Source organism: Scyliorhinus canicula, chromosome 3 (assembly GCF_902713615.1).
Source record: "Scyliorhinus canicula chromosome 3, sScyCan1.1, whole genome shotgun sequence".
Classification (NCBI taxonomy): domain Eukaryota; kingdom Metazoa; phylum Chordata; class Chondrichthyes; order Carcharhiniformes; family Scyliorhinidae; genus Scyliorhinus; species Scyliorhinus canicula.
The window spans coordinates 132,503,491-132,525,365 of record NC_052148.1 but is presented as its reverse complement, the minus strand read 5'-3'; the positions used below and the strand labels follow the sequence as shown (position 1 = coordinate 132,525,365).

The 21,875-nt window shown below is 45.2% G+C and overlaps 1 protein-coding gene across 11 annotated transcripts in view; it reads right to left on the bottom strand.

Moving 5' to 3' along the window:
- Positions 1 to 21,875, bottom strand: part of apbb2b (amyloid beta (A4) precursor protein-binding, family B, member 2b) — a 407,406-nt gene that overhangs the window by 299,423 nt on the left and 86,108 nt on the right. For all 11 annotated transcript variants that reach the window (XM_038791334.1, XM_038791322.1, XM_038791325.1 and 8 more), the window contains exon 2: positions 4,184 to 4,286. In XM_038791334.1, coding sequence (XP_038647262.1) covers positions 4,184 to 4,229 — 46 coding nt within the window. In that variant the 5' untranslated portion in view covers positions 4,230 to 4,286. The remainder of the gene's footprint in view (positions 1 to 4,183; positions 4,287 to 21,875) is intronic.

The window sequence follows — 21,875 nt, the reverse complement described above, 5'->3', positions numbered from 1 at the left end:
GAAGCATACTATCTGCTGCAGTCTGTGCGTTACATTTGTGCCAGATGCGGTTCACCAAGATAGGAAATGAGCAGGCCTTTCAGACCTTCTAGCCTGCTCCATCATTCAATGAGATCATGGTCGCACTGCTGCCTAGGGCAGTGCTAGGGGGAGACAAATTGGCAGCGGGTGGCAGTGGTGAGCTTTGATGTGTGGTGGGAGGTCAGGTATTGATTGTTGGTGGGTGGAAATGCCAGAAGCGAACTTTGGGGGAAGGGGGCAATGCCGGTGATGGATTGTGTGTGTGTGTGTGTGTGTGTGTGTGTGTGTGTGTGTGTGTGTGTGTGGAGGGGGGGGGGGTTAGATTTCCCCTTTAAAGATGGAGCCCCAATCTCTTTGGCAGCGATCCAACACCTGATTCCAACAGGCCCCACCCAATCTGAGTGACAGTGTAAACCACGCGCACTCAGTTTTTGTTGGCAAAGTGGTTCAAGATTCCGTCAGAAAACTGACCTGTGGAACTGGAGAGGCCCATGTCAGTTTTGGGTGTCGCCTGACACTTTGTCATATTCTGGCAAGATTCTACCCTTTGTCTCGCTCCCTCTATGACAATAATATCTTTCCTTAGGTAAGGGGACCAAAATTGCACACAATACTCCTGTTGTAATCTCATCAAGGCTTTATATAATTGCAGTAAGACATCTCTACTCCTATACTTAAATCTTCTTGTAATAAAGGCCAACATACCTATTGCTTTCTCAATTGTTTCCGAGACCTACATGTTAGTTTTCAGTGACTCATGAAGACGAACACCCAAGTCCCTTTGAAGTTCAACACGTCCCAGCCTCTCCGTATTAAATAAATATTCTGTATTTCTATTTTTCCTACCAAAGAGACACATCATATTCCATGTGCCAAGTTTTTGCTAATCTCCTTGAAGTTTCTTTACATCCTCCTCACAAATCATACTTCCACCTAGTTTTGTGTCATCTGCAAAATTGGAAATATTACATTTAATCCCCATTTCTAAATCATTGATATAGATTGTGAAGATCAACCACCTCTATCTCTGGAACATCACCTGACTACACCCCTGCCTCAGCTCATCTTCTACTGAAACCCTCCTCCTTGCTTCTAAATATAAGAAATAGGAGCAGTCTCAGACCTTTTGGTCCCTCGATCCTACTCCTTAATTCAAAGGATCTTCCTCCCTTTCCTCCTTCCTAAGATCTTTCTTAAAATAGAACTCTTTGACCAAGCTTTTGGTCATTAGCCCTAATATCTCATTATTTGGCTTGGTGTCAGATTTTGTTTGATAGGCTCCTGTGAGGTGCCATGAAATATTTACAATGCTGAGGATGCAACATAAATACAAACTACTGTTGTTGAAAATTTCAGCCCAGTGGTACAACTTGAATCCAGACCAGAAATGGAAAATACAGTATTTTAATTGAGGCAGGGGTACGTGCAGCTGGCCAAAACATTGCAGAAAGAGGAGCTTTACCATCACCTGCGGGTCAAATACGACGCCTAGGTTGCAAAAGTTTGGTTCTATCAATACTGACCTCTTAATGAACATCACAAAAACAAATTATCTAGTCATTTGCTGTATACAAATTGTCTGCTGTATTTCCTGCATTAAAGCAATAACTACATTTAAATAAGATTTAATTATCAGTAAAATGCTTTGGAGTGTCTTACGGCCATGAAAGACACCATGCAAATCAATCTTTCCATTTTGTACACAGTCATAGAGTTTTTACAGCACAGAAGGTGGTCCTTCGGCCCATCGGGTCTGTGTCAGCCATCAACTACCTACATACTCTAATCCCATTTTCCAGAATTTGGTTCATAGCCTCATATGCGATGGCATTAAATGCTCATCTAAATGCTTTCTTTCTATATCTTTCTATAACTAGGCAACTAGAAATGCAACCAGGATGCAAATGCAAAAAGGGGCAGCAGGGTAGCATGGTGGTTAGCATAAATGCTTCACAGCTCCAGGGTCCCAGGTTCGATTCCCGGCTGGGTCACTGTCTGTGTGGAGTCTGCACGTCCTCCCCCTGTGTGCGTGGGTTTCCTCCGGGTGCTCCGGTTTCCTCCCACAGTCCAAAGATGTGCGGGTTAGGTGGATTGGCCATGCTAAATTGCCCGTAGTGTCCTAATAAAAAAGTAAGGTTAAGGGGGAGGTTGTTGGGTTACGGGTATAGGGTGGATACGTGGGTTTGAGTAGGGTGATCATGGCTCGGCACAACATTGAGGGCCGAAGGGCCTGTTCTGTGCTGTACTGTTCTATGTTCTATGATAGGGCAGTCCCACCCAGCTGGCCACAGGTGCAGAGACATTGAAGGAGAAGCTGTGGTCAACTCGGTCGATGGCTACAGACAGGTCGAGAAGGATGAGGAGGGATACTCCAGCTTTGTTACAGTCACATTGAATGTCATTTGCAATTTTGAAATAGGCCATTTAAATGCTGTAGCTACAGGAAAAGAGACCGATTTGGAAAGCGACATGACCAAACACAAATTTTGAATATTCTACTAATTTGTGCTGTGCTCCAAAATTCTTCAAACAATGTTTTGCTATTGATATAAAAAATGACTGTTGGAGCACAATGTTTAAACTTGTGCAATTACAGGTGAGAAACTGCTTGCAGCACAATGACGAGGACAGGATAAAAAGTCATAACAGTAACAGCTGATTATGCAGAACTCATCTCCTCTTGGTAAATGGGATGAGCATAATCGGGATTATGAGCTCCCCATCCTTGCACAACTTTAGTCCATGATGAGACAGGACCATCAGAAGGTAAGAGAAACAAACTGAGGATTGATACATAGTTAACTGGAAGTGATGACTTATCTGCACATTCTTGCAGACCTATCACAAGCACCAAGATATGACACCTAACATCAGTATTTGGCAAAACCTGCCACTAGAGCTAAACTATGAAGCTCTTTGCAAACTCAGCAATTATGTGTGACTTCTCTACACAATTCATTGGGTGCCAGCACCATAAATGTCACCTGCAACAAATGTGCGGAGCGGAGAAACTACAAAATCTTCTTCGCAGCCTTCAACACATCATCGATGAAGATCTTGCCAAGGTCATCCCCACACCCCCACTACTGGCTTTCAAACAACCGCGCAACCTCAAACAAACCATTGTTTGCAGCAAATTACCCAGCCTTCAGAACAGCGACCACAACACCACACAACCCTGCCAGGGCAATCTCTGCAAGACATGCCAGATCATCGACATGGATACCACCATTACACGTGAGAACACCACCCACCAGGTACGTGGTATATACTCGTACGACTCGGCCAATGTTGTCTACCTCATACGCTGCAGGAAAGGATGTCCCGAAGCGTGATACATTGGCAAGACCATGCAGACGCTGCGACAACGAATGAACAGACATCGTGCGACAATCACCAGACAGGAATGTTCCCTTCCAGTCGGGGAACACTTCAGCTGTCAAGGGCATTCAGCCTCTGATCTCCGGGTAAGCGTTCTCCAAGGCGGCCTTCAGGACACGCGACAACGCAGAATCGCTGAGCAGAAATTTATAGCCAAGTTCCGCACACGAGTGCGGCCTCAACCGGGACCTGGGATTCATGTTGCATTACATTCATCCCCCACCATCTGGCCTGGGCTTGCAAAATCCTACCAACTGTCCGTGCTTGAGACAATTCACACTTCTTTAACCTGGGGTTACCTCCATTTACCTAAGGAAGGAGCAGTGCTCCGAAAACTCGTGTTTGAAACAAACCTGTTGGACTTTAACCTGGTGTTGTAAGACTTCTCACTGTGCTCACCCCAGTCCAAAACCGGCATCTCCACATCCTGTATTTTAATGTGATGCTCCTCATAGAAAAATGAATTCAAACTCAAAGAACATAGCTGCTGCAATTATACCATTTAAGAAAGCCTTTAAAATATTCAATGACCCCCCTCTACTGTTCTCTTGCAAAGAGAATTCCATCGGCTCACAACCTTCAATTCCAAGTCATGAGCTTGAGATGCAAATGATTTACATTAGCTTTAGATTTTGCTCTCGTCATTGACACTTAGATCCCTTTAAAATGTTTTATTTATTTCAATAACCAAACTCCGAAATGCAGTAAAATCGTCTATATATTTACCTCTAGATTGTCCACAATTAAGCTACTGGAACAAAACTGCTTTACCCATACTTACATATGATATTTGGACGATGATATTCCCCTGGGTATCTTCTGCCCATAGTGACCAGTCAGCACATTACAGCATCTTGGAAGCACTGCTCAAGCACATTTCAGGCCTGAAAAAACAAAATGAATTTAAGATTTATTACAAATCACTGGACTCCCTCCATTAAAATATTAATGATCTCTGCAACACAAGGGATAAATAAACGTAGACGGAATTAGTTATGCCACTTCGAGCATTAACTGAGTTATGACCCGAGAAGCACCATACATCTTTATATGGATGGCAAAATTGACAGGAGTCAGAAACAGTAGAATGTTAGACTAAGCAATGAATTTAACTTCAATTCAAGCTTTTTCTCTTGGAGAGCAATAGAATTTACAGCCATTGCTACTTTCAAATTCAAATCCACTGGACATAAACGTCAGAATCAGTCAATACCATTGCAATTGAGAACAAGCTCCATCAGATAAAAAAGAACTATACTTCACAGGTTTTAGTTAAATATTCTGCAGAGGCACAACACTACATTTTTACGGCCATTCCGGAGTATAAATAGTCATTAAGAGCATATTTCTGGTTTAGCACAGGGCTAAATCGCTGGCTTTGAAAGCAGACCAAGGCAGGCCGGCAGCAAGGTTCAATTCCCATACCAGCCTCCCCAAACAGGCGCCGGAATGTGGCGACTAGGGGCTTTTCACAGTAACTTCATTCAAACGCCTACTTGTGACAATAAGCAATTTTCATAGGGCTGGTTTAGCACACTGGGCTAAATCGCTGGCTTTGAAAGCAGACCAAGCAGGCCAGCAGCACGGTTCAATTCCCGTACCAGCCTCCCCGAACAGGTGCCGGAATGTGGCGACTAGGGGCTTTTCACAGTAACTTCACTGAAGCCTACTTGTGACAATAAGCGATTTTCATTTCATTTCATTGTGAATTTTCTTTGTGTCTTAATGGACAGATCTCTTAAAATACTTATCACTGCACAACAGAAAGATCTTGGGTTCAATCTATGGTCTCTGTTCATTTGGTTAAACCTGGGAAGCAGTTGGGGCACTATAAAACTGCCTTCAATCTGTAAGATATGCACTTTTACGCCATTACCAATTACTCACACACAAGGAGTACCGATAAATTAGCACAGTCTCTAGTGGAACATTCAAAGTCAAATTTTGCATTATAAAACATTGGAATTGATCAATAATTAGATCAATGAACAAAGATAGCACAACAAATTAAAATCTCAGGGCACCAGAAATCGAATTTTTAGATAGGCAGAAATTTGAATTGACTGAATACAGAGGGGAAATATTAATAAGATTTTGTCCACATTCTATACAGTTTCATTTTTCCCTTTAAAAATAAACAATTTCAAGATTGTACTGCTGCTGCCTGTAGCTACTCGGTCTGGAGATGTGCTGTCATGGTATGTCACGCTCATCTGTCTCACTCATCCACTGTAGCTTGCCTGCAAGCATTCTGTGACATCATCCAAATGTACCTCAGTCGACCCACCCTTCCTGCTGTCCTCCACTTTGCTCACGAGAAAAGAGATCTAACTTTTCAGCTCTGATCAAATGGCCAACATACCGACATTTTCTTTTCTGAGTGTTACTTTTTAGATTTCTTTCACAATTGATATTTCAAGTACCTTCATTTGTCTTTTGGTCTCTATATGGATTTTAAAAACATATTATCTTAGGATTCACACTTCAAAGGTCGCATTTTCTGTCACATATTTTTCCTAATTCTCTAGGTTTCTGAAGCATACAGGAAAACAGATAGGCTGTAGCAATGTTTTTTCTCCTCATTATTTGCTTGAGTTTTCTTGTTGCTAACACATCCTTCATCTTCATAAAATTCCTTCTAGCTATCTCTATCCTGCTTCTAACTTCTGCGCCACATTCTCATTTCTGTTATCACTTGCCCTAAATAGACAAATTTACCTACTTGTTCGAGCGTGAAACTGTCCACTTAAGCTTCACTCTAGTTTGTCCAATATACTCCTTCTGACTACCTTTGCTTTTGTCTTTTTAATATAATATTTTTATTAGATTTTCTTTTATACGTTGTGCCCTTCTACAGTGTTATCACACTATACTACAGAAGAATTTCAATAAATAAAATGGGTATACAAGGAAAAAAACAAACAAAAGGACCCAGAATTACACAACAAATGAATAATCTATGTCCAGGTGTGGGGGTCCCTGGGCGGGATTCTCTCAGCTCGGGGCCGGGCTTGGAAAATCCCCACGGCTCCCCGCCCCCCCATCAAGTTTTCTGATTCTCGCTGTATTTTCCGCCCACGTCGTCGTTCACGCGATAGCCAACATGAGCTCAAAGTACTCCACCCCCACACAACCATCCATAATGCCAATATACACTGTAATTTACAATGAGGTACCACACTCTAGCTCAAGGTGCTCCTGCTAGTTTCCAGTCGTTAACTTTGCTGCGCATTCTGTATATAGCATAAGGATCGCATTAAATTCTACACTGCTGGCGCTATGCCTAAATTTCATTTGTCACCCTGAACAAGGCTATCTTAGAAGTACCATTAATTAACAGCTTCCAAGTAGGTTATATCTTCCTCCCAGTGCAGTTAATCACTGTGTACTATGTTATTCCACAGCCTGCAAGTGGATAATTTAATTACCAATACCATTATCAGCAAACACAGTACAGCACAAACCATTTGGCACAGGACACTAATTTCAGCAATTCACAACTACAGAAATAAAAAAACCGAGTGTGGAAAGATATTATTTCTGATTGGACCAAATCTTGGTCAAGGAGATGGATTCTAAATATGGTTTGAAAAGAGGAAACAGTGAAGGGTTTTAGGGATGCAATCCCAGCCCAGAAGGCTGATTGAAGATATAGCTTCTAATAATGGGACACAAATACAAGGAATGCACAGAAAGTCAAATGAACAGTGAGGAGAGGAGCAGTAGGCTGGAGGAGATCAGAAAAGTAGGGAACAGTGAAAGCACAAAGGTGTGTAATGGTAGGGATGAGAATTTTAAATTTGAGGCATTGAATGGGTCAGTGAGGATCAGGGTGATGGATAGCCTTAGCTCGGAAAGGTACACGACTAGAGAGGATTCAATTATTTCCAATGTCAACTATTATATTTGATTGTCAGCAATTTAAAGCGAACAAGATCAATATAGGTGTGGGTCTCAGGTGTTTCCTCTTTTCAAACCATATTTAGAATCCATCTCCTTGACCAAGATTCTGGTTACCTCATCGAATATCTCCTTATTTGTCTCTCTGTTCCGGACAATTCCACAGGGCTGGGTACCATTCAACAGAAGCAACTTAAGTTTCTAACTTTGGATGGTTCTGCTAGTTTTACCCTGATAGTTACTTAAAGAGTAACTCCCAAACCGACTCCCCTCTGACCCAACCACCTCTTTGGTCCAATCAGAAATAATATCTTTCCACACTCGGTTTTTTTATTTCTGTAATTGTGAATTGCTGAAATTAGTGTCCTGTGCCAAATGGTTTGTGCTGTACTGTGTTTGCTGATAATTGGTATTGGTAATTGGGATATGCTCAGAGACGGTGCAAGGGAGATGGGGTGCATGAAGAGAATTAGGAATTGGAGAGGTGTGAATTCATGGTTAGGGCAGGTGAAGATTTAAGGAAGTAGCAGAAACAATTAAACAAATGGTCTCCATCTTCACAATGAGGAAGAGATGGAGGAGAGGATGAAAGGGGGTGAAGAGAGGAGTTCAAGACAGAATGTTATCTATGTTCCCCATGATAATCCTCTAGTCATGGATGGTTTTGCTAGAGAATGAAGCCTAATACTTAAGTCAAACCAGATCTGATGGCTAAACTAGTTGTGTGTCAGATACAGTAAAATCCATGCCCTTTGAACTTGAGGGAAAAAATTCAAAGAAGAGGTGGAGAGCTGAGACAAATGGAAATCACCAAGGATGAGGACTCACTCAATACAGAGTTTAAGGAAGGAAAAGAGAAAGGCCAACTTGGGAAGAAACTCTGTTTGGACTTGAGGTGATGGAAGCCAATGATGATTATAAGAACAGGAGAGAGGGGTGAAACAAAGTGAGCCTGTCTGCAGCCATTGACATTGTTGATTACACCATCCCCCTGCAATGCATCTCAACTGTCATCTAGCCACCTCTATTCCTAACTAACCATCCTATTCAGAGCCAAATCTGCAATGCCTTCTCCTCCTATTCCTGCAACAAGATCTTGGGTGACCCCAAGGACCTGCCCATGAGCCTCTATTGCTCAACTGCATTCTGCTCTTTGGCATCTTCTGAAAATACAGCATCAGTATCCGTACGTATGCTGATGACACCCAGCTCTACTTCACCGTTGCATAGAATTTACATTGCAGAAGGAGGCCATTCGGCCAATCAAGTCTCCACCGGCCCTTGAAAAGAGCACCCCACTCAAGCCCCACACCTCCACCCTATCCCCTTTATCCTTGTCACCCAGTAACCCCACCTAACCTTTTTGGACATGAAGGGCAATTTAGAATGGCCAATCCACCTAACCTGCACATCTTTAGACTGTGGGAGGAAACCGGAGCACCCGGAGGAAACCCATGCAGCCATGGGGAGAACGTGCAGACACCGCAGAGACAGTGACCCAAGCCAGGAATCGAACCTGGGACCCTGGAGCTGTGAAGCAACTGTGCTAACCACTGTGCTACGCTAACCTCCTCACGCTATATCTCTAACATCCTGTAGCCCCACAGCCTTCCGAGATATCTGCACTCTTCTAATTCTGGCCTCATGAGTATCCCTGATTTTAATTACTCCATCACTGGTGGCTGGAACCTTCAGCTGCCTAGGGCCTAAGATCTCTCATTTCCTCCCTCGCTATCTCACTTTCCTCGTTTAAAATACTCCTTGAAACCCACCTCTGACCAAGCTTTTAGTCATCTGCCCTAATATTTCCTTATGTGGTTTGGTGTTATATTTTGTTTCATGATGTACTCTTGTACCTTGGGATGTTTTAAAGATGCTACATAAATACAAGTTGCTGTTACTGCCTGTTCACAAGATACCCACAGTGCAATTAATCTATGTCAGTCACAAGGGTGTAAGGAACAGCATCATAGAAAAGGAAAAATCACTGATGCAATCATGGGTAGGGATGCTGAAGTAGGATTTCCATGAAGTACATCTGATGCCATCCTTAAATGCACCTTGGATGAGAAGAAATGTTTTAAAAGCAAAACAGGAAATCAAGAAATCTGCTCAATCAACAAAAGCCTCCAAATGCTGATTCATTCTCAGCTGGCAAATGATTTAATCTTGAGCAAAAGACAAATGTCTAAGAGAGAGCGAGAGAGAGAGAGAATTGCAACAGTGATTGGCAACTTACCTATTCTGTGGTGAAAAGAAGGCTGGTATAAATGGACTTTTATCGTGTCACAATTGTTTGAGAATTGCATACAAATAAGGAAGAAAGTCAAAGTAAAATATCTACTGTTATGTAGAACATTGTTTTGAAGAGGGGAAAACAATGGAGAAAAACGTGCAGAATACAAACGCAGGAAGCCAAGGCTGGGTTTCCCACAGGATTGCCTTGTGATTTTTTAAAAATCCAAGTTTATAGACTCTTTCATTTGCACCAACTCACATAATAACAGGATTTAAGGCTCAGACATCCACTCATAGCTAATTTGAACTGTAGAAATGCATGTATTTTGCATGAATTAATTGTTCTTTGTAGCAGGACTCTCATTTTTAAAAGCTTTTTGCGAAGTAAATCAGAAAAACTAAGCACCAACTCCCATATCTATGTAATCACATTTCTCATGTCTGGTGAGCATGTCCTCAAATTGTTCAGCCAATTTGCTTCCTTCTCATTGGCTTATGTCCATAAAGATAAGCAGAAAATAAATCATGTGAAACAATCTTTCTCATTTTCACTCTAATCATTGTACGCAGTGTGGATATTTGCCAATGAAACCAGCCAAAGCACTGACTACGCCTGGTGACAGGCAACCAACAATTCACATTTATAAGGTGTTTTCAATATAGTAAATCATCCCAAGGTGCTTCGCAGGAGATTAATCAGTCAAAAACTGATGCTGAGTTCAAGAGGGAGACAGTGGGACAGGTGTGATCAAAGATGTCGGTTTTAGGAGCATCTTAAAGGAGGAGCTCCTTGAAACCGCAAAGCGCCCCTCCCCCATACCATTAGGTCTACTTAACCAAACTGTGAAAACTGAAGGATGACCTGGTTTTAATCACATAAATATCGAGCTTCTACGTGAGAAAAATAATAATTTGTACCTCTCCGTAACATCCATACACATAGAACCTCCTCACTGCACTTTATAAAGAAAGCAGCACCAATTGTACAATGTGATTTTACTACACACAGAGTTAGTGACTCAGTTAATACACAATTGGATATACACCATAAGAACAGGAATGCACCATGTGTAATGACGTACAATTCATTCTATACAGTACAGGGTTTGCAGGAAGTGTCACTAAGCCGCATTTTGCCAGCGAAAAATTTTTGCTTTGGCACCAGCATTATACTTAACCCAATATAAAATAATATTCTATTCTGAATTTATTTTGCGAGAAGAAGTTTAATAAGATTTATAAATACGCATGTTTATAGGTTAATAAATGTAAATTTTGCCACAGTCCCAGAGTAACATAGGCTGCTCTCTCCTGTGAGAGAGAGCTGACTGGTGATGATTTAACCTGAGGCTCACGACACCTCAGATGAGGGCTAAGATTCAGAAGGCAGGGCCTTCATGGATAACCGCAGCCAGTACAGGAATTGAACCCGTGCTATTGGCGGCGGTCCGTTTCACGAACCAGCCATCTAGCCAACTGAGCTATTTTGGTCTATTGTCTGGAAGGATTTACACAACAACACTCGTGTACATTCATACTGGTACAGAGCAGCTGCAGTCACCAACAATACAGGAAACAATGATTTCCACAATCTTTTTTTCACATCTAGCATCCTTCTGGTATAGTGAATGTTCAGAATGTTGACATTTGGTCTGATGGCCAACTGTGCTGTGGTGATATGATTTGCATACCTGTCTGCCATTGGGGCAGAACACCGGCTTACCATTGGCCCTGGTCGGTCATGTGCCTCGCGACCGATTGGTCGAGAGGTTGAGTTAACCACGCCTCCTTGCCAAGGTATAAATAGTCAAACGCCCGGCGGTCGTCCATTTTATTGTAGACAACCGCAGGGCTAAGTTCTAGTTTATTAAAGCCTAACTTTTGTAAAGCAACTCGTCTCTCGTGCAATTGATGGCACATCATGTGCATTCATATATGAATCATTAGTAGTCTATAATATATGAATGTGAATCAAGTTACCAAAAGAGCAGGTGTGTACAATCCAGCAGCCATTTCATCAATAGGTTTAGAAATGCTATGCAAAGACGCAAAAGATTGGTCAGTCAGACAACACTTACACATTACACCACTTTTGTCCCAAGGTTTTGGAGTTTTACCAAACCAATCTCTGACCACTTTACTTTCACAGGTGCTGAATTACTGCCTTCCAAAAAGACCAATTTTTTAAAATGTGCAAAAATGGTTCTCCATTTCCTGAATCAGTAATGTGCCCATAGGAGTGTGGCTTAATATTAACAACAATTTTCTTCAATTTATAATGTGGGTTGCAAAAGTGAACATTATGCCTCGGTGTAAATAAACCAATTTACTGAGCATCATTTTGTGCATTTCCAAGTAAGTGACATTAATCAAAATGTAATAAATGGACAGACGAGAAACAGAGCTAAAAGACTGCAAAACTCTCACACCTTTAAGAGTCAACTATTTTTGACCTGTTCATTCAGGCTTCCCAAAAAGTTTTCGGGATTTTTAAAAATGCACAGCAAGATTTGAAACCTTCCAAATAAATGAAAAACTGAAAAATAAATACTGGCTACAGCACAAAAAGGTAATACTTCACCATATGCTGGGGAATTCAGCATGCCTTTGACGACTCAAGTACATGTCCTGCCTGGTGTGGTACTGAGACATGATACAGGCTAGAAGAGTCCCAACTTTGATTCTAGGGCTGTTATGGCATTAGTTTGTGACTATGTCTGAATATCGACCAATCTGCTCTCCTGCACAGAAAGCAAGAACCTCCAAAGAGAGGTATTTGGTTTAATGTCTCCAAAGATAGCACCACCAACAATGCAACATTCTTTCAGGACTCCAATGATGAAGAGTCAGTCTGCATTACATGCTCAAAACTAGCAGGTTTGGACCCAGAACATTCTCACTCAGGAGGAAAGAATGCCACCACTGAGCCAGGGCTACCCTGTCCCTAATATAATGTCCTCTTTGGTCAATTTGTCGGCAATGTTTCTCAAATTAAGTTTCTCTGGGCTCACGTGGGGACTATAAAGGGGTCCCCGGTATAACGTGAAATGCAAGCAGAAAGAGGAGAGCCAAGTGAGACCACCATACATGCAGTGCAGAGTGAGAACACAAGAACTAGGAGCAGGAGTAGGCCATCTGGCCCCTCGAGCCTGCTCCGCCATTCAATTAGATCATGGCTGATCTTTTGTGGACTCAGCTCCACTTTCCGGCCCGAACACCATAACCCTTAATCCCTTTATTCTTCGAAAAACTATCTTTATCTTAAAAACATTTAATGAAGGAGCCTCTACTGCTTCATTGGGCAAGGAATTCCATAGATTCACAACTCAGTCCTAAAACTACTTCCCCTTATTTTGAGGTTATGCCCCCTAGTTCTGCTTTCACCCGCCAGTGGAAACAACCTGCCTGCATCTATCCTATCTATTCCCTTCATAATTTTATATGTTTCTATAAGATCCCCCCCCCGCATCCTTCTAAATTCCAACGAGTACAGACCCAGTCTACTCAACCTCTCCTCATAATCCAACCCCTTCAGCTCTGGGGTTAACCTAGTGAATCTCCTCTGCACACCCTCCAGTGCCAGTACATCCTTTCTCAAGTAAGGAGACCAAAACTGAACACAATACACCAGGTGTGGCCTCACTAACACCTTATACAATTGCAGCATAACCTCCCTAGTCTTAAACTCCATCCCTCTAGCAATGAAGGACAAAATTCCATTTGCCTTCTTAATCACCTGTTGCACCTGTAAACCAACCTTCTGTGACTCATGCACTAGCACACCCAAGTCTCTCTGCACAGCAGCATGTTTTAATATTTTATCGTTTAAATAATAATCCCTTTTGCTGTTATTCCTACCAAAATGGATAACCTCACATTTGTCAACATTGTATTCCATCTGCCAGACCCTAGCCCATTCACTTAACCTATCCAAATCCCTCTGCAGACTTCCAGCATCCTCTGCACTTTTTGCTTTACCACTCATCTTAGTGTTGTCTGCAAACTTGGACACATTGCCCTTGGTCCCCAACTTCAAATCATCTATGTAAATTGTGAACACTTGTGGGCCCAACACTGATCCCTGAGGGACACCACTAGCTACTGATTGCCAACCAGAGAAACACCCAGTAATCCCCACTCTTTGCTGTCTATTAATTAACCAATCCTCAAATTGCGCAAATCAGAGGTGCCAGAGGCACGTGGGAAACAGAACCAGAGAGGATTAACGAAACCTTCAAGGCCTTCTACCAAGAGCTGTACACCTCAGAGCCCCCAACGGGGAAGGCTGGGATGAACCGGTTTCTTGATGGACTGGACATACCAGTCGTGGGAGAGGGCAGAAAACGGGATCTGGAAGTACCACTAGCACTGGGAGAGATCATGGAGAGCATTAGCTCCATGCAGACGGGGAAGGCGCCGGGACCGGACGGATTCCCGGCGGACTTCTACAAAACATTCGCGACAGCGCTGGCCCCGCACCTGCGGGAGATGTTCACAGACTCGCTAGCTAGGGGCACACTGCCACCCACGTTAGCACAGGCCTCAATCTCGCTGATACCCAAGAAAGACAAAGACCCAATGGAATGTGGGTCATACAGACCCATATCTCTGCTGAACGCAGACGCCAAAATACTGGCCAAAATCCTAGCCAAAAGGCTAGAAGACTGTGTAACTGAGGTGGTCACAGAGGACCAGACGGGCTTCGTCAAAGGTAGACAGCTTACCGCGAACATCAGGCGCCTGCTGAACGTGATAATGACCCCCTCCGGGGAGAGAACACAAGAGGTGATCGTCTCCCTGGACGCAGAAAAGGCCTTTGACAGAGTCGAATGGAAATACCTCAGAGGTACTGGAGCGGTTCGGGCTTGGAACAGGGTTCACCGCTTGGGTAAAGCTCCTATACAACGCTCCCATGGCGAGTGTACGGACCAACAATACCAACTCCCAATACTTCCAGCTGCACAGGGGCACCAGACAAGGATGCCCACTGTCCCCGCTGCTGTTCGCACTAGCAATCGAACCGCTAGCAATCGCGCTCAGGGCAGCAAAAAATTGGAGGGGGATCCGAAGGGGAGGTAGAGAGCACAGAGTCTCACTCTATGCGGATGATCTGCTCCTCTATATCTCGGACCCACAAAGCAGCATGGACGGAATCATCGCACTCCTGAAAGAGTTTGGAGCCTTCTCGGGCCACAAACTCAACATGAGCAAAAGTGAGATCTTCCCAGTACACCCGCAAGGGGGGGGGGGGGGGGGGGGGGGGGGGGGGGGGGGGGGGGGCAGCACTAAAGGGGCTGCCGTTCAAACAAGCCCGAAATAAATTCCGCTACCTGGGGATCCAAATAGCCATGACTGGAAAGGGATCCACAAATGGAACCTCACCAGCCTGATGGAGGAAGTTAAAAAGGACCTGCCAAAGATGGAACACACTCCCGCTCTCCCTCGCGGGGAGAGTCCAGACGATCAAAATGAACGTACTGCCCAGGTTCCTCTTCCTGTTTAGATCCATTCCGATCTACATCCCCAAGACCTTTTTCAAAGCACTGGACAAACATATCATGGCGTTCGTATGGGGGGGTAAAAATGCTAGGATCCCAAAGAAGGTCATACAAAAAACAAAATCCAGGGGGGGGCTAGCCCTCCCGAATCTACAATTCTACCACTGGGCGGCAACAGCCGAGCGAGTAAGGGGATGGATCCAGGAGCCAGAAGCCGAGTGGGTGCGTGCGGAGGAGGCCTCCTGCATGGGAACCTCCCTCCGGGCCCTCGCCACGGCAGCACTCCCATCCCCACCCAAAAAACACTCCACCAGCCCAGTGGTGACAGCCACCCTCCATTCCTGGAACCAACTGCGGCAGCAATTTGGCCTGTACAAAATGTCGGACAAGGCTCCCATCTGCAACAACCATAGGTTCAAACCAGCACTGACTGACGCCACCTTCAAAAGGTGGAGGCAGGACGGGGGGACACTGACAGTCAGGGACCTATACACGGACGACAGGATCGCAACACTGGACGAACTGAGAGAGGAATTTCAGCTAGCTGGGGGGAACGAGCTACGGTACCTGCAGCTCAAAAACTTCCTACGAAAGGAGACAAGGACGTACCCACAACCGCCACGACAGACACTACTGGAAGACCTACTGGACGCAAGTATCCTTGAGAAAGGGAACTGTAGTGACATGTATGACCGACTGGTAGATAGGGATGACACCGTACTGGACGCAAGAAGAAGGAAATGGGAGGACGACCTGGGGATGGAGATAGGGTGGGGATTCTGGAACGAAGCACTGCATAGGGTCAACTCCACCTCCACGTGCGCAAGGCTCAGCCTTACGCAACTAAAAGTGGTACATAGAGCCCACTTAACGAGAAACCGTACGAGTAGGTTCTTCCCGGAGGTGGAGGACAAATGTGAGCGGTGCCAAAGAGGCCCGGCCAACCACACCCACATGTTCTGGTCTTGCCCCAGACTTGTGGAGTACTGGACAGCCTTCTTCGAGGCTATGTCCAAAGTGGTGGGGGTGAGGGTGGAGCCATGCCCGATAGTGGCGGTCTTCGGGGTTTCAGACCAGCCAGATCTATTCCTGGGGAGGAGGGCGGACGCCCTTGCCTTTGCCTCCCTGATTGCCCGCCGTAGAATCCTGTTTGGCTGGCGGTCAGCAGCACCACCCAGAGCTGCAGACTGGCTGTCCGACCTCTCGGAATCTCTCCAAATGGAGAAAATCAAATTCGCCATCCGAGGGTCGGACGACGGCTTCCACAGAACGTGGGAGCCATTCATGCAACTGTTCCGGGACCTGTTTGTGGCCAACGTACATGAGGAAGAATAGTCGGGTGGCCAAGAACCAGGGGAAAATGGACGGGAATCGGGGGAAGGTAGCCGGGGGGAGGGGGGGGGGGGGGTTACGGGCTCGGTATGAGGGTTTGATGGCAAGCCAAGGCCCAAAACCAAACTATAAATAAATGCCTATAAACATGTGCCTCGGCCATATTGGGGAATGTAAAATATGTATGCTGGCTAAAGGGGGCGGCCACAATTGTTGTTATGAAGATGCTTACCTGTAAATATTCATGTTAAATTTTTGTGTTTTCCTTTTTTTTCTCTCTCTCTCTAATAATTTGTAATTTGTCATATATAAAATATGAAAACTCAATAAAAAACATTTATTAAAAAAAAATTAACCAATCCTCTATCCATGCTACTACTTTACCCTTAATGCCATGCATCTTTATCTTATGCAGCAACCTTTTGCGTGGCACCTTGTCAAAGGCTTTCTGGAAATCCAGATATACCACATCAATTGGCTCCCCGTTATCTACCGCACTGATAATGTCCTCAAAAAATTCCACTAAATTAGTTAGTCACGACCTGCCCTTTATGAACCCATGTTGCGTCTGCCCAATGGGACAATTTCTATCCAGATGCCTCGCTAGTTCTTCCTTGATGATAGATTCCAGGATCTTCCCTAGTACTGAAGTTAAGCTCACTGGCCTATAATTACCTGCTTTCTGCCTATCTCCTTTTTTAAACAGTGGTGTCACGTTTGCTAATTTCCAATCCGCCAGGACCACCCCAGAGTCTAGTGAATTTTGGTAAATCATCACTAGTGCATTTGCAATTTCGCTAGCCATCTGTTAGTGCAAACGGACAAACTGATTCCACATTGAAAAACAGACATCTGCAAGTTATTATTTTTTTTAATGATTAAAACGATAGGGTACTGGGACAGTAGCAGCAGCAACCCGGGGGGAGGGTGGAGGGGGGGGGGAGACGTTGATTATGTTGGCTTATTTTATTTAAATTTGATTTATTTAATTTTAATTTATGGTTAAGTTCTCTTGTTGGGGGGGGGGGGGGGGGGGGGAGGAGTGTGAGACATGTGATGTTACGGTATGGGGGAATTGTGGGTGTTATGGGGCTGTTAGTTGCATATTACTGCTTGTTGCTATACTTGTTGTTATATTTTTATATTTTCTGTAAAAAATTCCAATAAAAATAATTTTTTTTTAAAAATACTCTTTACATGCAATACTTCCACATTATAAGTATTATTATTTAAAATGTAGCTGAGGGTCTGTCACTGCCAATTCAATTGAAAAGATGTCCTTCAATCAAAGAACTTTGAGAACCATTTTTCTACGCTCATGTGAAGAATGGGCACTCATGCTCCAGAAAGTTAATAACCTTCAGCAGAGGATAAGACAATTAACAGAAGGAGGTAGAAAAACATAAATGGCCACCTACACAAGAATGCTCGCAGATTACGGTACAGCCTCCCAGCATTAGACTGTTTGGTCTGGCAAAGCAGGAAGAATAGGATTTAAACTGCTTTATATAAATGATGCTTAATCATCCTCAAACGATCCCAAACATTAATTTTACTCTCTAAAAATCAGGCTCAGTAACTCCATGCTGATGGCCCTGCTATCTTCAGCACTCAATGTTTCAATCGTTTTTGTTAAACTATCAACTAAAATGGGGTAACCATAAAAGGTTGATTGCAGCTGTGACCTTTTGAGATTCGGATGAGACGATCTCAAACGTTTGCCTGGAAGCAAAATGCATCATTTAACCGCCACAATAAGTCTTTAGCTGAGATGAGAAGACAGGTGTTCCACATGGATGTACAATGAAAGGGAGCCAACATTCCCAGACATGCTGAAAACAGGTGTGAAAAGATCAGTTTCCACTGATTAACAGTTGCACTCTCATTGTATATATTTGTATTCTTATTGTATTCACATCACAATGCATTCATAGGTTATTACAAATCAAGTGATTTGTTAAAGGGATTAGGTGCTTTAAACTGCAAAACAAAAATCAACTGAGCCAAGAGATGTACTAGTTCAGGTTGTCAGAAACAGAAAAGGGGATGGTGGAAAGACTACATAACAATTGCTGAATCATGACATCTTAATCCATTAAAGTGTCAGAAATGGTGGTAGAGTTTGCATTTTAACAAATCCCTCCCCCACGATCTTAAATATATCCAGGAGTTAACGTCTTCAGTTCAGACGCTAGTAACTTGCCTGCAAACCCCAATACCGTCAGAACCTCCATGAGGCAAAAAACAAAAAAGGAATCGATAAGCAAGCAAGAAAATATTAGCTTCGGCCAACAATCTTGCCACATTTATCCAAAATGATGCAAGTCTCCAGCTAAGGCTCCAATTCGTTCTCGTAATCTCGAATTCACTTTGGGAGTTTAAATAAGTAAACAGAGGCGCCGTGGATAATTATTTGTGGCTCTAAAAGAGGGATGTTTATTAGGAAACTACATTTTGACGACAACAGGAAATTATGCATTAAACACAGCCAACACCCTTCTTCCTCTTGAAACTTGGTCCGAACTCTATCCCAGGTTGAAGTGCTAGGCGGCATTTTACTTCCTCTCTGTAAAAATGAATTACTGCGGATGCTGGAATCTGAAACGAAAGAGAAAATGCTGGAAAATCTCAGCAGGTCTAGCAGCATCTGTAGGGAGAGAAAAGAGCGAATATTGAGTCCAATGGCATTGACAAAGAGTCATTGGACTCAAAACTACTCTCCCTACAGATGCTGCCAGACCTGCTGAGATTTGCCAGCATTTTCTATTTTGTTTACTTCCACTCTGTTGTTGGAGGCAAATTAAAATATTTCAGCAGTCACAGGCAAACAACTGAAGGCTAATCGCACGAAACTGCTGAAATGTGCCAGACAGTAATAAACCAATCTCCGAGAAAGTCAATACAGTTGTAAATTTCCACCATTTTCCCAGGCAGCATTCTGAGGGCACAATGCATGTGTCCCCATTTGCTATTATCCTATCACCATAGCTTCCAGAGTTCAACTGCTCAGAGAAGTAATTCTGACCATGCATACTGCAACAAGGATTTACACAAGTTTAGGTCATTGGTCTTCTTCCTGCACTGGAGGCCAGTCCTCCTGGTCACACTCCCCTAAGCTCAGTGCTGCCGCCACCTCGTCCAAGACAGCACTGGATGCCCTATGGCTCACCCTCCTGGACCCTCAGGGGACAAGATATCCCTCCTGGTCTCCACTGCGTCCAGCAGCCTCCCCAGGCCAGCATCGCCGAATCTTGGGGCTGGTCTCCTCGGCTATTGTTGTGAGCTGGCTGGGATTGGCTGAGTAAGTGCTGCTCAACCTCGTCAGCAGAGAGTTGGAGACCGTGATGCCAGTGAATCTGTTGGTGAGGCTTCGGCTAGAAGCCCGTGAGGCATCGTCAAGTGGACTAACATTGAATAGCGTTGCCAGCCTTGCTGGGCCGAGCGCCGGGAAGCTAGCTGCAAGTCCCACTCACTACAACACTTAGAAATCTTTCCGGAGAATCGTGCCCCCCGCTAACGAGGTTGAGCAGCACTTACTCAGCCAATCCCAGCTAGCTCACAACAATAGCCGAGGAGACCAGCCCCAAGATTCGGCGAGGCTGGCCTGAGGAGATGCTAGACGCAGTAGAGTGGAGGAGGGATGTCCTGTTCCCCTGAGGGTCCAGGAGGGTGAGCCGTAGGGCAGCCAGTGCTGTCTGGGATGCGGTAGAGGCGGCACTGAGCTCAGGTAGTGGGACCAGGAGGTCTGGCCTCCAGTGCAGGAAGAAGGTCGATGACCAAACTGGGCAGCACAAGTGATAGCCACCAAAGCCCCCCTCAACCCCACACACACCTTTCCGTCCCCATGCCTCCACAGGAGCATCAACTCCTCCCGTACACACATAACCCCACCCCCAACCACGGTGAACCAGACATGTGGCCAACGATGCCCTGACTGTCTCCTCAGGAAAAGATCTCCCACAATCGCCAGGAGAGGGCCCAGACTGGCGGTAATGTGCCGGACATCAGAATCCTCATGACCTTCGAGGGGCATGCCTTGGAGGTGACTGGAGTGGCCGAGGACAGAGCCGCAGAGGTGAGGAACCACTGGGCCTCACCCGAAGGACCAACCACACGTGAGTTGTTATTGCCATACAGACTGACCCATCCCTCCCACTGACCACATGTCTATTCTCCCGCACATCCTCCAGCTGATGGCACCGGCCCATCCCAGGCAGCACCCACTTAAGCCTCTCAGGAGACCACCTCGGAGGAGAGGTCTGAGGATGGCACCATAATAGTCACCGCACAGCTACCATTCCCGATCTGCTGAATCTGACGACCCAGCCTGATGCTATGATGGAACAGGGTTACCTGGAGCTGATGGAGATATCAAAATCATCATCAAATCATCATCAAATCATCATCAAATGTCACAGGTAGACTTCAATGAAGTTACTGTGAAAAGCCCAAGTCGCCACATTCCGGCGCCTGTTCGGGGAGGCCGGTATGGGAATTGAACCCGCACTGCTCCCTTGTTCTGCATTACAAGCCAGCTGATTAGCCCACTGTGCTAAACCAGCCCCTACTAGGGGCTGTTAGGAAGCGGCCGGAATATTCAGAGAGATGTCAGTGACACTCCAGCAGATCCATAGCCAATTGAAGGTGTCTGAAAGGCTGCAGGTGCAGGAGATGTCGCCGGCAATGTATGGCACCGAGACCAACACTGCTCGGGTGGTGACCGCAGTGGAAAGGCTGATGCACAATGTCAACACCATTAGTGAAGGTGTCCAAGGCATCGTGAAGTCGGTGACGGCCATGGCTGAGGGTCTCGACAGAATGTTCACCTCGGTGTGACCCAGTACCAGGCTGAGCTTGATGAGGTTCTGTGGGTCATGTCCTGCTCTCAGGTAGGAATTGCTGAGGCGCTGCGGAGCTTGTCCCAGTCCCAAGGGCATTGCCACGATGGTGCAGGCATCAGGGAGCTGCCAGGGCTGGGAGAGCCAGATGATTCGGGGCAGCTGGTGCTCGAACCAGGGAGGACGCTGAGTGCCAACCCGGACCCATGCCATGGAGTGGGGATGGTGTTTGTCAGCTCCCCCAAGTTGCACTCCTCGGAGGCCACATCTCGCAGCCAGCACATGGGACAGGACGGCAATTGAACCAGGGCCCTCTGGCCCCAGAGGATGCCCACCAGGGACATCAAAGGCCATGGCATGAGGTAAGCAGCTGGCTGCCTCCACCTCAGAGGTGCACCCTGGAGACACACATAGTGGTAGAGCTAGGTGGGCAAAGCACATCGAGGATCACTGAGGTCACCATGGGAGGGATGTTAGGTAGGGGGTGAGGGGGCAGCAACATCAGGAGGGTGGGGAATTGACAAACACAATACCTTTGTGCACAACCAGTATGATGCCTCTGTCACCTTCTTCCGCAATGCGGGCTGACCTCCAAATCCTTGGCCGATCTCCGCAGGCATCCCCCCTCCCCATGGCACTCACCCACCGTCCAGCCATGGAAATGATC